We start from the raw sequence: 15,470 nt of genomic DNA, 5'->3' as shown, positions 1-15,470 counted from the left end.
AATTATAGCTATTTGGAAACAGAACAAAAAATGTGCATCATAACCTACCTGTGGAGGAGAAGAAAGCAGAAATGGGCAAGACCAGCATAAGGAGATGTTTGTTAAATTAATAGAATGATAGTAACAAAGAGAAGATACAGATAAATGCTAGGGGAGCACAATACTTTGAGACAATTGTGACTGACCATTTCAATAGTAAAGATATCAAGGAAAATGAGAAGGAAGACAGCCAGCCTGGTAATTTTCCTCTGAATTCTGTGTTGAGATACCAATAGTGCATCACAGGGAAACCATACTTCTGTCTGTCTTTCACTTTTGCCCCTGCCTACTTTTACTGTGTTATTTTTTTTAATAAAATATACAGTGGGAGGGAAACAGGTTCACTCTTACAAGTTCAAAGGAATAACTGCAGTGATGAGAATTAGTTTTCATGCATTGTGTGGGCTTTAACATCATTTTGTAATAATTAAGATTGAAATTCTTCTTTAAAAATTGACTTATTTTGAAGATGAGTAAGTTTAGAACTTACTTTTGAACTTTTTATATGTTTTTCTGCTGTACATAAATTTGAGTTGGATGACTGCCTTCTGCTCATTAATATTCATTACCTGAACCTAACATAAATCAATGAGTGCAGAGAAAATAGAGGTTGCTTGGAAGGACTCTACTTAATATACAGTGTTTGTGTGTTCTTCCAGTTACTTTGACCTGTCATTTTATGCAGAATTTGAGAAATTCTGTTGAATTTGGCAAATTGCTTTTGGTCAGACTTTATGCTCATATTCACAAGTACTAAGTAATCTAGTTAGATTGAGTTGTTGAGGTTTTTTCCCAGTCATTGTGGAAACAGATTTTTGTATGTTAAAAAGCAGTGACAGTAATTTTAATAATGTGAGCATATTGATAATATGAGCAAGATAAAATTCACTGCAGGATTCAAAAATCTATTGCCGTGCAAAGCTGTATTCACATCTAAAACTTACCATTTCTACTTGCTGCTGGAGAACAATATCTGTAGTGAATGAAATATTGTTAGCCATCTCCAATAGTGGTATATTTCAAATAAATGTTTGGAGACTTCACATTAAGTGCTTTCTTTAGAGTTTTCGGTTAATAATGAATTTTATTGTTTAAGGACAAGCGACTCCAGATATTTTTGGCCTCCTGTAGTTGAAAATTGAAGGAGAATTTCCATTAATGACAATATCACATTTTACAGATTACCATAAATATTATGGTTAAAATTATTTTTTGAAATCCCTGAAAATGTAGGGTTCTTTTGGCAGAATTTGGAAGGAAGCCTATTCAAATGTGTGCTCATTTTGTTCATGTGCTTCCTGCGTTTCAGTTTGGATCCGCATAGATAAAAGGTATTTGGTGGTGTTTTGCCCCTACGTGAACTTGCACTTTGTACATGCAGTCAGTGTGGGTGAAGGGATCTGATGCTTCCGTAGCAACTTTTCTTTGTCTGTGGCTATTTCTGGGCTTTCTCATCCTCTTTTTTGCTGAGCAAGAGGTCTCATTTTAATATAAATTATGATTTTTATCCTTACATTGCTATTTGCAGACTTAATTTCTTAAGTTTCTATCCTGCTTTCTCTAGCCCCTTCTGCCCTTAGATTACGAGATGGGACTTTGCAGCTATTTAGCCCCTATGACAGATAAACCGAGGATGTAGTTTACTACATAAGTGAGCATGGTATTTATAGGGCATGTACTGTTTGCATAACGTGTTTATCTGCACAGGAGATGCTAAAGGAAACTAAAGCTGGGTGCCTGAGGGTGCGATGTTCAGAACATACGTAAACCTTTGCGGATGCTTTTTTGTACGCGTCCATGTGTGTGTCCTAAAGCAGAACTTAACAAAGCGCCTGGATGATGTCCAGGTGCCAGGCTAGTGCCTCGTCCTGCCGGGCTGCCCGGGGGCTGCAGCGGCGCGCGCCCCGCCGGGGGCCTTCCCCCGCTCCCTGCCTCCGCGATGCTGCAGCGGTGCGTTGTGTGGGGAGCCGTTTGACTCGGCAGACAGAGAGAGAAATGTATAAATGGTGCTAGTTATTTAATAAAGCCTCTGGGTTCCTGACTGAAAGAAAAAAGGATTTACAGATAAGGCAGTAGTACTATTACAAATAGCTGTGCTTTATTCCGTGATAATTGTACCTCACCATCTCACATAAAACTTTTTTTGAGCACTATTAGTAAAAGAAGAAAAGAGCAGTAGTAGTTACAAACTAAGATAGTTCTTGGTTTTTTTAGGAACAAGCAGTTGGGATTTCCTTTCCAACAATACTTTTGAAGCACAGATAAAATGGCTTCCTGTCTCACGGTTTCCTGTATCCATGGCAACCTCACTTTACCCACTTATTACTCCGTTTCCTGAGTGAACAGTTGCAAAACCTAGGACAAAATGTGAGAGCTCTAGTATGCGGGAGTATTGCTTGAAAAACTTCACAGATTAATATAGCAAGTGTAACCTGTAGTTTAGCCCAATGAGCTACAAAACAACAAAATAACGGAAATAATGTACTGCAGATTTGGGGTAAGAATTTGTTTTTATTTTGAACGTAGCTGAACTTTATAAAATTAAAATTGGAAATGAGCCACTAATAAAAGGAAACCTGTTTTCTGTTAGCGTTTCTACTTGAGTATTATTGCAACATCTACTCATTTTTCAAATATATAAAACAATTAAAGGAGTATGTAGTATGCTGAATTTACTCAAAGCCATTATTTTGGGAGCTTTGTTGCTTTTATGCTGTAACCATTTAAATATTTTCTGGCTAGGTTGGCAGTTTGTTTGTTTCGCTATTCATTTACTCAGAAATTTTTTTCAGTATTATTCAAACTGATGGTACTTTAAGTTTTATTTTGAAACTGCTTATTTGACGTCAAAGGAGAATATTAAAATAGCAGTCTGGAAAGTAATTCTTGCTGCTTTTTTTTCTTAAAAAAATGTAGAAGTAACATTCTTAAACTTTAAACTGAATAATATTTATAAACTTGATCTTCTTTTATCTCTACTAGCAAAGTCAGAGATGAGTGAGAAGGCCAAAGACAGGGATATGTGTGGACTACAAAGTTCTCCACCCTGCATAGGAGCATTCCTGTATATCCTTAACTGTTTTCTTTTGTTGCTGCCCCAGAAGGAGATTCTTGGCTGTCCGTCTGTTTGCCGGCTCTGCACAGGGAGGCAAGTTAACTGTCGTAACTTAGGTCTTTCAAGCATCCCACAGAACTTTCCCAAAAATACGGTTCTTGTATACCTCAGTGGGAATAACATATCACGTGTGATTCCAAATGAGTTAACAGGCCTTCAGAAACTTGCTGCACTGTACATGGATAATTCCAGTATTTCGTATGTACATCCGAAAGCTTTTGTGGATCTCCATAAACTGTGCTACCTGCATCTAAATAACAATAATATTAAGCGCCTGGATCCAGGAATATTTGAAGGTCTTTCCAGTCTTCGTTGTTTATACCTGCAGAATAATCAAATAGCTTTTGTTCCGAGAGGATTATTTAGTGATCTCCTTTCTGTTAGATATTTAATGCTTCAAAGGAATCGTCTCAGTGTCCTTGGAAGCAAGACTTTTTTGGGAATGATAAGTCTCCAAACACTTAATCTAGCCAATAATAAGATTTCACGGATATCAGATTCAGCATTTTATCACCTTGATCACCTTGTGTATTTGTACCTTGAAGGTAACAACTTAACAGTCGTGCCATCAAATGCCATTGGAATGCTCAAAAATCTTGAAAGACTCTCTTTGTCTCACAATCCCATTGGATCAATACATCCTTTTGCATTTAAAGGACTTAACAAGCTCAGATATCTGTCTTTAAAAAGTGCAAAGCTAAAACATATTGCTATAAATGGGTTTTTTGGATTAAACAACCTCAGACAGTTAAGATTAAGTCATAATGATTTAGAAAATATAAGTTCTAGCAGCTTTACTTTGTTGCATAATTTAATGTATCTGCAGCTAGACAGAAATAAAATAGCCACTATTGATGATGGTACCTTTGCAAATATGGGGCATTCGCTTAAAATACTAAGTTTAGCATTTAACAATATTACAGAGTTGCAGCCTGAAGTGCTCAAGCCCTTAGTGTCTTTAACTCACCTCCAGTTAAATTATAATCCTTGGAACTGCAGCTGCAAAATGCTTGGGTTACATAAATGGCTATCATCGTCTTCTGTTTCTGTAAAAATTCATTGTCAAAATCCTCTCAGTATGCGTGGTAGACCTTTGCATTATATTAAGTGGACTCCATTTGCCAACTGCAGTAGCCCTACTGCCAGTCCAGAAAAAATCTGGAATCTAGGATCTGTAAATATTCATCACAGCGCTACCACTTTCCTGATGGCATGGCATAAGGTAGAGCGGCACAACACATCTGAACAATTTTTCAATGTGGATACTAGATATGTTAATTTCTGGGAAGGAGCTACAGCAACATCTGCTAACCCACTGCCTTATGAAAAAAATGCTGCTGAAAATCCATCACAGGCAACTATGGTATTATCACTATTGCCAGTGCAAATACCAGCACAGATCATACCTGTTAACACAACCGTACAAGATGAAAGTTTACCTCCATCAGATGCAGCATCTGTGTCATTAAAACCATCTCTACTTTGTACACAACAAGTTGAAAAGCTGAACCAGGCTTTTGACATTTTACTGGCTTTCTTCATTGTGGCTTGTGCTGTAATCCTGTTCCTAACATACAAAATTATTCAGTTTAGGCAGAAATTAAAGGTTTTAGAAAACTCAGGGGAAAAGAGAATAGAATATTATGGGTTTTATCAGCCTGGCAGATATAGCATAACTGACCCAATGCAATCTCTAACTCAGAATTCAGTGGGATGTTCAGAACTGGACCAAATTAGGCTGCTCAAACGAACAGAATCTGAGAGTCAGGCACAGGTCATACTGTTTGAACATTCAGCATTGTGATTTACCTCGTTTGATGTGCTGTTAAATTTATTGTGATCTGAAATGTCAAAAGTCAAGAACTCAATTTTCTAAAAATTCCTTTACTAATTAAAACTGGGTGACTATAGTATTGTGGAAAATGACAATTTCTGTTCTACATTGTCATTTTTTCCTGTTTTAGAATTTATTCACTTTGTTAGATATCAGTTAAGTTTGACATGGATAGATAGATTCCTGCAACAGGGACAAAGGATAAATATTTCATCTATAACTCAAGTATATCAAAAGGTGTGCAGTAAGAAGTATGCTTGTATATTTATTATTTATCTTTATTTTGTAGTCCTTATTGATATTAAATACGTATAGAAATTACTTAACTTGAAGATGAGCAAGCAAAATAGTTCATTTTATCAGGATTGTGAAGCTAAAAAGTTGGTGCAAATGAGAATAGAAAATTGCTTTATATATTTATTGTAATGAGCATTTTCTGTTCTGCCTTCATTAGACACCACAGTGGAAAAACAGTGAACATTCTTACAGCTAATGTATTTAATCTTTCGAGGAAGCGAAAAAGCTGAAATTATATAAATTTGTTAATACATATGACATTTTAATACACACATTTGTGTATTCAGTCTGTATAGTGAATATATTAAAAATATGAATTTTTTTGTTTGCATGTATCTCATTTTATGATCATAACTGCATCTGGAGTTAATACAGCAAGTAACATTACCTTGGACTGAAAAATTGACAGTCTGTAATGTGTCTTAAGATAATAGAACTCGTTAATTATTTTCTAGAAAAGATATCTTGTCATCTGTGTAGCAGTAGCTTAAAGGTGTTTTTTGCAAGATAAATGATATAAACTGAAGAAGTGTACTTCAAATGAAACTTCTAGGTTAAATGCTGAAGATACTTAAATATTTGTGATGTATGTTTGCAAGTGTCTGTCAAAGTACATTTTCTCACTAAAGGCTAACTAAGCTTAGTCTTAGTTAAATAACAGATATTATTTCAATATGTACTTTGCATTTGTTTCAACTTTTTTCCATTTATATTATTAGTAGATTATGCCTACTGTGCTGTAGGTTTATTTTGAACGTGAATTTCTATGATTCTCTTTCCAGTAACTCAAACTTTATCCAGAGTATGTTCCAGAAAAAAACGATTAGTGAAAAGTTTTTGACTAGTTGAAGGAGACTTATTTATGTAGTTCATGTCTTCCATAAATATGTATCCTACAGACTTCAATCGCTTGAATTTTAAGCAATTCAGTTTACAGTTAAATCAGTTAAGCCTACTGTTGAGCACAAGGAAACAATAGAGAAGAATATTTTGATAGGTTGTCCTTCCAAGAAGTTAATTGAAGTTGCTTTAAATTAGTATTTTGCCATTCCCAGAATCAGTCTTGAAATCGAGGGCAGTCTGCAGATGCATAGGGCCTACCGTGGTGTTTCTTGTTCCAGCCTTCTTTCCTTCTGCCAGCATAACTGATACACATGGCAAAATGTCCCAGTATTGTGCTGCTCCTCATCCTTCAATTTCGTGCATCTCTAATGCATTTCTGAGAGTGACAGATCATTTCATCTGCCAGTACAAATACAAACCTGCCTGTACTGTCTGTGTGTGAATGTGGAACCATATGTTGTGTGTATCTGTTGTTGCTTGTTATCTGTTTGTATTAAATGTACTGAAACCTCAATTTACTGTTTCGTAGTACTATATTTTAGTGTAATTTACTGTGTATTACATTGACTTTTCTTTTTATGGAGCACTGAATTCAGCTACTTTAACAAAAGTTTAAACCATTTGGATTGAATGAGTTTAAAACTTTGTATATTTTATAACGTTATTCTAGTTATAGATCAAATATTAAATGTAATGTGCAGATCTTAAGGAGAGAAAATATTGATGATGTTTTAATTCATGTTTAATTCTTTGGGTGGCTGTCTATTAAGGTTTTTTTCTTCTTTATCTCATTTTGCTTGTTATTTTCCGTCTCTTATGTAATTCCTTGTGATGTGTTATTTTTTTCATTTAATTAGAGCTGCAGATTCTGTTCTACTGTAGTAGTTCTATGATTTTAAGAGCTGTATTTCTAAATCATCAATTTTTTATAAATACATATTCAAAAATAATGAATTGTGTTAGCATCTAGATAAAAAATTCTAACGAGAGCTAGTTAACTACATTTCATTAATAGAAATGCTGATATTCTCATAAAAGAAGGGATTTTTCTAGAGTGAACAGATGCTGAGATCGACCAAGTCCGCTTCTCAAAGAAATTTGCCAGGTTACAGGTCTTGTGTTTAAACTGTATATTCCACAACTGCTTTCCTCCGAAGAATGCCGTTCCCTCTGAAGGTGTGCCCTTCCCGATAACAAGCTTCTGTAGAAAATGTTTCCCGGTCTGTAGTGGTGGAGTGTAGAAGGAAATTGATAGCGTCAGAGCTGTCTCTGCAAGCAAAGGGAAAGCTGCCTTTCGGAGGGGGAGGAGTCGTCCTCTAATACGCATCTTGCTAACAATTTTATGCATAAGACTAATGTGGAATTCAGAGATTCATTATGCAGATGTTGGGGAATGGCTTTGTTTTGCAGTTCTTACTAAAACTTTCACACTGGGAAGCTGAGATTCTTCCATGTAAGGAAAAAAGTATACAAATGTTGGCAAGTGTGGTTCATGTGTGTCTTAACTATTAAAAATAATTAGAGATTATATGAGAAAGTTTAGCAGAGTCGGCCCTGAGGATGTAAAATAGAGTTTAAGTTTTCAGCTACTCACCAGTCCCTTACTAGATTCCCATTCATAACGTTTATTATTGGAGTTTATGGTCAGCCTTTAGGACTGTCCTGGAAATGTTGTCTTAGCTGTGTTATTACTGTTTTTGGAGCTCCTTAGCACTGCACAGCTTCTAGGAACAAAAAAAAAAAAACAAAAAAAAAACCAAAAAAAAACAAAAAAAAAAAACACAAGCAAACAAAACAAAAACATTGTTCATGATATGTGTAATCTCTGTTTGTCACCTTTCTTCCTCTCCATGGGATAATGAAATAATAATAATGAGTTAATCTTTCTGAAATTTACTGTTACATCAGTAAAGGTGGGTGAAACTTCGCCATGTCTTGCCTTTTACTGCCTCATTCTGGACAATGCAGAAAAGTAGAAAAGATTTTCTCCTTTTCTTTTTGATCTCTAGAGGAGAAAAGGATGCTTTCAAAGGTAGCACTTTTACTTCCCTTTCTGATAGATTGAGGAATATGAATAGCAGAAATAGAGACAGTTTTATTTAAGAACAGCTAACATTAATATTGTATATGTTTTATTAAAGTGATGATAGAACTTAATTTATAGTGGCTTGCTGCATAATTAAAATCCAGATTTAATTTTTTCCATGAAACTTCAAGATAACAAAAATGTTGAATGGAATAGCTTAGTGTATTGGAAATTACATAAAATGGGAAAACTACGTATCACATTCTTAAGAACTGATGTAGTCCGTTTTTTGCTTTGCAAAACTTACTCCATTTATTTTTTATTTTTATTTCAACAAATATTGAAATAAAAGGTGTGAAACTATTCATGTACATATTGCCCTAAGTATGTTTGATATGCTTTGTTTTCATTAGAGGCAAGGTAAATTTACTTGCATAAAAGATCCTTTTACTAATTAAAACAATGTTAATATTTGTTAATTACAACTTTGGAACTTGATCCTAGACTGTTCTAGACCTAATTAAGAGGTTATAAGCCTCTAATTCTGGGCTTATCTCTTGATAATTTTTGCTGCATACCCAAATGATGTTTTGCTGTGATAAATCAGAGAAATGGGGTAGTTAACAACTAGTAGTTACAACTTCAAGCTGTTTGTTCTGGTGCTAATCTGAACTGCACAGAGGTATCTGAGAAAAGACCTGCTTAAATACTGCCTTTTTTCTGGGGTTAAGATTTTAGCACACTGTATTAATTTTTTCAGTTTTGAAACCAGAGTTTTTCTAAGTACTAATTCTAGTCTTTTTTTGAATCTACTTATATGATTTCCCTATGTATTTCTTGAAAAAAGCAGGCTAATTTTAGACTTTTAAAATGTGTTATATTGATATGCATGGCTCTTACTTTCTGTTCCATGAAAGTAAGACCTAATACACTCTATATTGCTACTGAATTTTAATTAGGATTTCTTTTCAAAGCATAATAAGTATGTGTTGTCTTTTTTTCTCAGCATGTCTTGCATTCTGAATATAGTTGTATTGTTTAATGATTCCGTACTTGGTAAATTTTTGGGTGAACCTTTGGTAAGAACAAACTTCACGTCCCATTGCAAGAGAATGGTGATAGTTAGCGCATTTTGAAAGGTCTGCATTCTGTAGCACTTGCTCTTCTCAAAAAAAAAGCCATTAGTAGGTTTCTGTATTCACTGAAGAAAGAAGTAAAATATTATTCCTCATTTATGCAAAAAACGTAAAAATATCATCTTCAAAAATAGGAAATAATTATTATGCTGCTTTCTCAGCCAGTTCTTTGCGGCTATCAAGAACATATTTTGGATTTTCAGCTTTCTCAGTTTCTTCTGGCAACCCAAAGATTCTTGGAAGTACAGCATACTCGAACAGGCCTCCCTTTATGCTTCTGTTACCAATTTGTAAGCATAGAAACCCCCCCAAATTTTAGTGAGTGCTATACCTACAGTATGTTTACATTTTGGCTGCTTAACATTAAACCCCCGGACATAGAGTAATTGATCCTATAAAGCACAAAATGGCTATGCCTTCACTGAGTTAGACGTCTGCCCTCAGGCCCCCAGTAGCAAATATCAAATTCCGATGGTGGTTAGGGATTCAGCTGGGTTGGAAGCAACAGATGTAGCAGCCAGATCACTGGTGGTGACCTCTATGCACTGTTACTTAAATGGTACATACTTCAAGAGCATAGCTTGCTTCTTCCAGGGGGCAGCGTGTTCTCAGTTTTCTCGGCTGAATTCCTTGCGTCACCTATTGAAATGAATTTTAGAGCAGCTGTTTCCTTTCTAACATTGGAAAAATATTAACCATGTTAATGACATTTTCCTATAAATGTGTTTCAAAAGTAGTATGAGGCAAAAGAACTTAAGTGGAAGGTATGCTAAGGAGAAATCTGTAAGGGCTCATTTTGCAGGCTGTTAAATAGGCACTAGAAATTTTTTCAGTAGTGCTGAATGATTTCTAGATTGGGTGCTTGCTGTCTTTAGAACCCCATAGAGATTCAGCCTTACAAGATTTAATACTTTTTTTTTTTTGAATTACACAGTGAAGCTGTTTGGTATGAGGGGAAAGTCACTTTTAAAACGTAAATAGATACTTGACAACAACAGTAAGAATAAGGCAAATGAAAGAAAAATGTATCAATATTGATAACTGATACAGAATTTTGGAGTTTTAAGTTTCATTATACAAAATACAAGTTCATTTCCTGGCATTTTTCTGTATCTGAATTAAAAAATGGAATAAAATAATAATTTGAGTTGAATCAATGTTAACAAAGCAAATCTAAAAAATGTTTTATAGCCTTAGAATTTTAACTTCATATTTTTGAGGCATTTACTGCTGTATGTTGTCTCTTTTTTTATATGCATAAGATTTTATTGTATGCCTGCAAAGATATCTTCAGATACCATAAATATCTAATGTAAAAGTTGCTGCAGTTTATTCAATTTTAGCTTTGATCCTAGATATGAAAAGGAAATGAAAGCATTAAGAAAAATATTTGACTATGTACTTCTAAGTAAAGTATTTATATTATCAAAGTGCAATATGCAAACTTAGTATTCAGTATCTTTAAACAGAAACCATATGGAACCTGTCCACTTCAGCCTAACAGACAGCAGCCTATTTGGGGAAAAATTTAGCCTATCGTCCCGAACAGGGACTAGTAAGGTGCTTCAGACAACAGCAGTGACCAAGGAAAAGAGTTAGAGTTTGCCACCAGCCATTAGGCTTTTTCTTTGATGCTTGTAGCTGAAACTTCAGCTGTCTTCCCAGAGGTGAACATCTTTTCCCTTAGAGTATTCCTTAACCCTTTGTAGTTCACAGACTAGGAATCCATCTACCTAAGTCCCACAATAACATTTCTGTGGCATTAAGCCCACAGTGGCAGGGAATTTTGCAGAAATAGCAGCAATCACAACTGCTATCCATTAGTTACAAGTTTGTGGTACCTAATTTTTTTGTAATAGTCTTGCAGATCATGGTTCTATGCCCCTCTTACCTTACAAGCATATAAATTTTCAGGGCAGGTGCAAGTAACTAAAGTGTCGTGCCATTTTAGGTGTTATGAGGATATGCAGTCTGTCCTTCAGCTCATGCTGGAGAAGGTGCTTGTTTGTCAAGCAGTGTGTGATACCTTCCAACCTTCTGCAGTTGTCTCAAATACTCTGATGTTTCAAATGACAACAGTTCTGAAGTTCTATGCTACAGTTTGTTTTTATCTTGTATTCCATTTGCAATTACATCCAGGTTTTCAACTCACTATAAAGTTGTTCTAAAGACATTGGCAGACAAGATTTTTTTAAAAGAAATAATTAAAGATAGTATTTCTTACGTATTTTTGATAACTTTAAGCCATTACTGTAGTTTACAAAAAAAAAAATTTGGCTATTTGATAGCATGCTCAGCAGTAAGTAGTGAAAATACTATTTGGTGAATGCACCCTATGATTATTGAGCAAATTTACTCTTTAGCTTGTTTAGCTAACTCACCTTCCTATTCTTTTCCAGTGTTATCCAAGATAAATTTTGTGGTATCATCAATATTTCAGTGGAAGGGCTGCATGATGTTATGACTGAAGATCCTGAAACAGGAACATACAAAGAGTAAGTGGAAAAAGTAATTATTTGTGTTTAACTGTAGTAGTACTTTTTTATATATAGTGTTTCCATCTTGACCTAAGAAATATTGTAGGCAGTCAAGATGTACACTCATAAGAGTTCTGTTTTCACAGTAGTGGATGTTACAGCAATATAGAAAATGTTTAGTCCTAAGAAAAATGATTGTAATTTCATAGAGGGAGAAAACAGCTTAAGATGAGAATAAATTTAATTTTTTATTGTTCATAAAATTACCTACTAAATGTCTCAAAAGACTCATATGTTATGTTGTTGTTGTTGACTCATATGCCTATGTTGTTTGTTGACATGACATTTTATATCTAAATTATGATCCAACAAATGTGTGTGTGTGTATAGGTGTCAGTTCAGAGTTTCTTTGAATATGACTTCCAGGATTTAACCAAAATCTCTTCCTAAATGTCTCAACTTCATTGATTATACCCAATGAACCTAACACTTCATGGTATAAAAATGATTGGATTCTATTCCATAAGAACCTTTCTTCCCCTTCAGTTTTTCCACTTAAATTATCTCCTTCTGAAATTAATTTTTAGATTGATATAAACTGATCTGCAGCAGGACATGCCTCAACTGCCAGCTTCCTAAGCTGGCAACTAGATTTATTCTATGGCCAGTGGGGCTGGTGGACTGGAGTGTGCGGAGTACCTGGCCACCAGAACCACATCATTTCATTTCCTGCTGCTTCCCAGGTTCTTGGTAGTCTTGCATCAAAGTTGAGGAAGTCAAAAAGCACTGAATGATAAGGAATTTCAAAGATAATGATCTAAATTTTGTGTTTTTTCTGCAATAATTACATAGTTTTAGAAATATAGTAAGGCAAAAAAAAAAATGTGCTTGCAGAATGTTTTTGTGGGCATAATATATTTTGATAACAGTATAACCTTGTGCACAAAATCAAGCATTTTCTATCTTGCAGGTAGCTACTTGATGATGGAATAGGCTGCATTGGTGCTAATTAAATGGGAGTAGGAAAGTTGTCTGGCACTGAAGCCGGCTGGCGCAGAGCAGCTGGCGTGCGTGCTGTTAAGCTCCCCTCTCCTTAGAACAGGCAGGCTGCAAACACGAGTCTGCTGAGAACGGTCTACAGCTCATGCTAAACCTGAACTATGCCCACGACTTGCTTGTGAAAGTGCACGTTGACCCATGCTAGGGATTTTTCTAATTATTTATCCGTATCGATGATTGAACTCCGGAGTCTGAGAATGTGTCTTGGGACTTTTTTTTTATTTGCTATTACAGACAGCACCGTGGAGTCAGTTTTATTTCTAAATGTGTTGCTTTGCTAGCACTTATTGAAAAAGAATCTTCACAGAAAATAAATAAAACTTTGGCCCAGTTAATTTCATATTTTAAGGTTGAAGTCCTGTAGAACTAGTTGTTGTACGTTTCCAAATTCTGGGCATTGTTTTTTGCTTAGTAAAATATAGGCATGCTGAACCAAGGATGCATTCCTGTTGGCAGATAATTGATTAAAAAAAAATCTGCTGTGTTATACATTTTATTATCATCTGAAAAAGTTGTGTACACTATTTTGGCTGTTCAGGTTCAAGAAGAATGAGTTTAAACTTGAACTCATTCAGGAAAAAAAATAGATTATGCACACTCTTGATTATCCTAATATCTAGCTACCCTAGTGAGGAGACTAAAAGAAAATGCATGTTTAGTGTAGGAAAATCAAGGCTGAAGCAGTATATAATTGCAGTCCATAAATGAGCAAGAGGGAATGGATACATAGAAAGAAAATGAACTATATACGTAAATTAAATGACAGTGCTGGCCTGAGAATACATGTGCAAGCTGACCATAAGCTTAAAAGCTTTAAGCTTAAAATTGGAAGAAACTTTCCTAGTTGGGGTAAAGAGATACTGGAACCATCTTTTAAAATACAAATGCAAAAACTAAAATTCAGAGATAAAGGTCTCGCTATGGAGTTATCTCTGCATAACTTTCACCGATATCTTTATAAAAGTTCGGTCAACCTTTTTTCTTTATTTTGAGTTATTCAAGAGGTAGAAAAAAGTCTGGCATCTAAACTAGCATTTTTCATAATTTCTGTTTCTATACTTACTACAAAAACAAGAGTTAAAATATGCGTGTTGCTGTGTGTATTATTACCTATCAGTTGAGCATGGAGAAAAAAAAGTAACAGAAGTTTGAAAGATTTGTTTTATCTGCTTACAAAGGCACTTTAACTAAATTACTGTAGAAGCAAACTCATTTCTTTCTACCTAAACCTCTGTTGTTCAATGTCTTCTAGATTTTTAGCGTCTAGAATGAGTAGTAGTGATCATACAGGGCTTTCAAGACGCCTTGTTAGATAACTCTTTCTCAGAGCAATATGAATGTAACAAGAAATTGTTCCTGGTTTTTCTAATAAGCAGTTTTGACTATCTGCCGTTTTTTTCATGATAAGAAAGTATCTTGTATCAAGTAAGTGCTTGTATTGCACTTACTTGAAAAGATTGAGAAATTCTAATTAGGAAGAGCAGATTTTTCTAATTAAACTTTTTCCTTAAATCCATGTAGTCTCTTCTACATGCAGAAATATACTTTAAAGCCAGAATTTGACCTAAAATATATCAATTTACAACATCTTTTCCTGAAAGTTATTCTTATTGAAAGGTATCTCTGAATTGATTCACACAGCCTAAAATGGTGCCTCATTTTTTTTGATTCTCATTTTATTATTGGAAAGCAGTCAATGACAACAAAGCACATTCTAATATGTGTTAAGATGTAAAAACGATGTATTTAATTTTACTTGATTAAAATCATGCCCTTTTCCTATTTTTGATTGATTTGATTTATTTAATTCAATATACCTGCTTTTGTCTGTTCCCCAATGCACCAACTCTTCCTCAACTGCTTGAATAAGAAAGCAAAATTCTGCCCATAAACATTTTCATGTTTACAAGATCAGTAAATATGCATGAAAACTAAAATCTGTCCTGTATGAAAGAAATCAAAATTCAATAGAGTTTGGAGAGTGAGATTCCCCAAAATGTCATCACTGAGAGTTTTGCCAATGCATCTGTCTCTTTCAAGTATGAGGTCTCTACTTAAAAAAGTGACTTGAGTTGATTTTACAACTTTAATTCCCCACCCCAAAAGACGTCATTTGGAATCATTAAACATATATTAAACATATTCCTGTGATCAGATAGGCAGTATCAGGTACAGGAATAGATTGTTTCTTTTGTGTATTTTTAAGCTGGTTTTGGAGAAGTAAAAAACTACTGTTTTTCTGTGACAGCAAAGATACCCTCTAAAGAAATCAAAATCTGCTTAAGTGCTGTACTATAAAATACATCTGGTAGAAAAGTAGATGATTTAGAAAAGCTTGAAAAATAATGTACACTGGTTTGAAATGTGGACTGTTATCAAGATGCAAATTTGTGAAAAAGAACATAAAAGTACTGTGAAGTAGAAATGCAGAAATCCATCTTCTAAAGGAGCCCCTTTATTTAGATGTGAATGAAACACAGTAGGACATTATTTCACAGATGCTGTAAGAAAAGATGTTTGTAAAATACTCATACTGGCTGAATATTTTCTTCGTTTCTGTATCAGTTGAGGTTATTTGAATGTCATGGTAGATTAGAGGGGTTTTTTGATTTTCTTTTGTTTTGTTTTTTAACACCAATACCAG

The 15,470-nt window shown here is 34.6% G+C and overlaps 2 protein-coding genes across 3 annotated transcripts in view; both read left to right on the top strand.

Annotated features, from left to right (window-relative positions):
- IPO11 (importin 11) overlaps window positions 1-15,470 on the top strand; it is a 100,334-nt gene that overhangs the window by 70,081 nt on the left and 14,783 nt on the right. Inside the window, exon 30 of one of the 2 annotated variants that reach the window (XM_062599605.1) lies at window positions 11,690-11,785. In XM_062599605.1, coding sequence (XP_062455589.1) covers window positions 11,690-11,785 — 96 coding nt within the window. Of the gene's footprint in view, window positions 1-11,689; window positions 11,786-15,470 lie in introns of those variants that run through there. The other variant, XM_062599606.1, reaches the window with a different exon arrangement.
- LRRC70 (leucine rich repeat containing 70) lies at window positions 2,407-5,998 on the top strand. The gene is made up of 2 exons (XM_062599607.1): window positions 2,407-2,536; window positions 3,022-5,998. The coding sequence occupies exon 2, from the start codon at window positions 3,033-3,035 to the stop codon at window positions 4,956-4,958; it is 1,926 nt and encodes a 641-aa protein (XP_062455591.1). The 5' UTR covers window positions 2,407-2,536; window positions 3,022-3,032; the 3' UTR covers window positions 4,959-5,998.

Source organism: Rhea pennata, chromosome Z (assembly GCF_028389875.1).
Source record: "Rhea pennata isolate bPtePen1 chromosome Z, bPtePen1.pri, whole genome shotgun sequence".
NCBI classification, from domain to species: Eukaryota; Metazoa; Chordata; class Aves; order Rheiformes; family Rheidae; genus Rhea; species Rhea pennata.
This window is presented reverse-complemented; position numbering and strand designations above follow the sequence as displayed.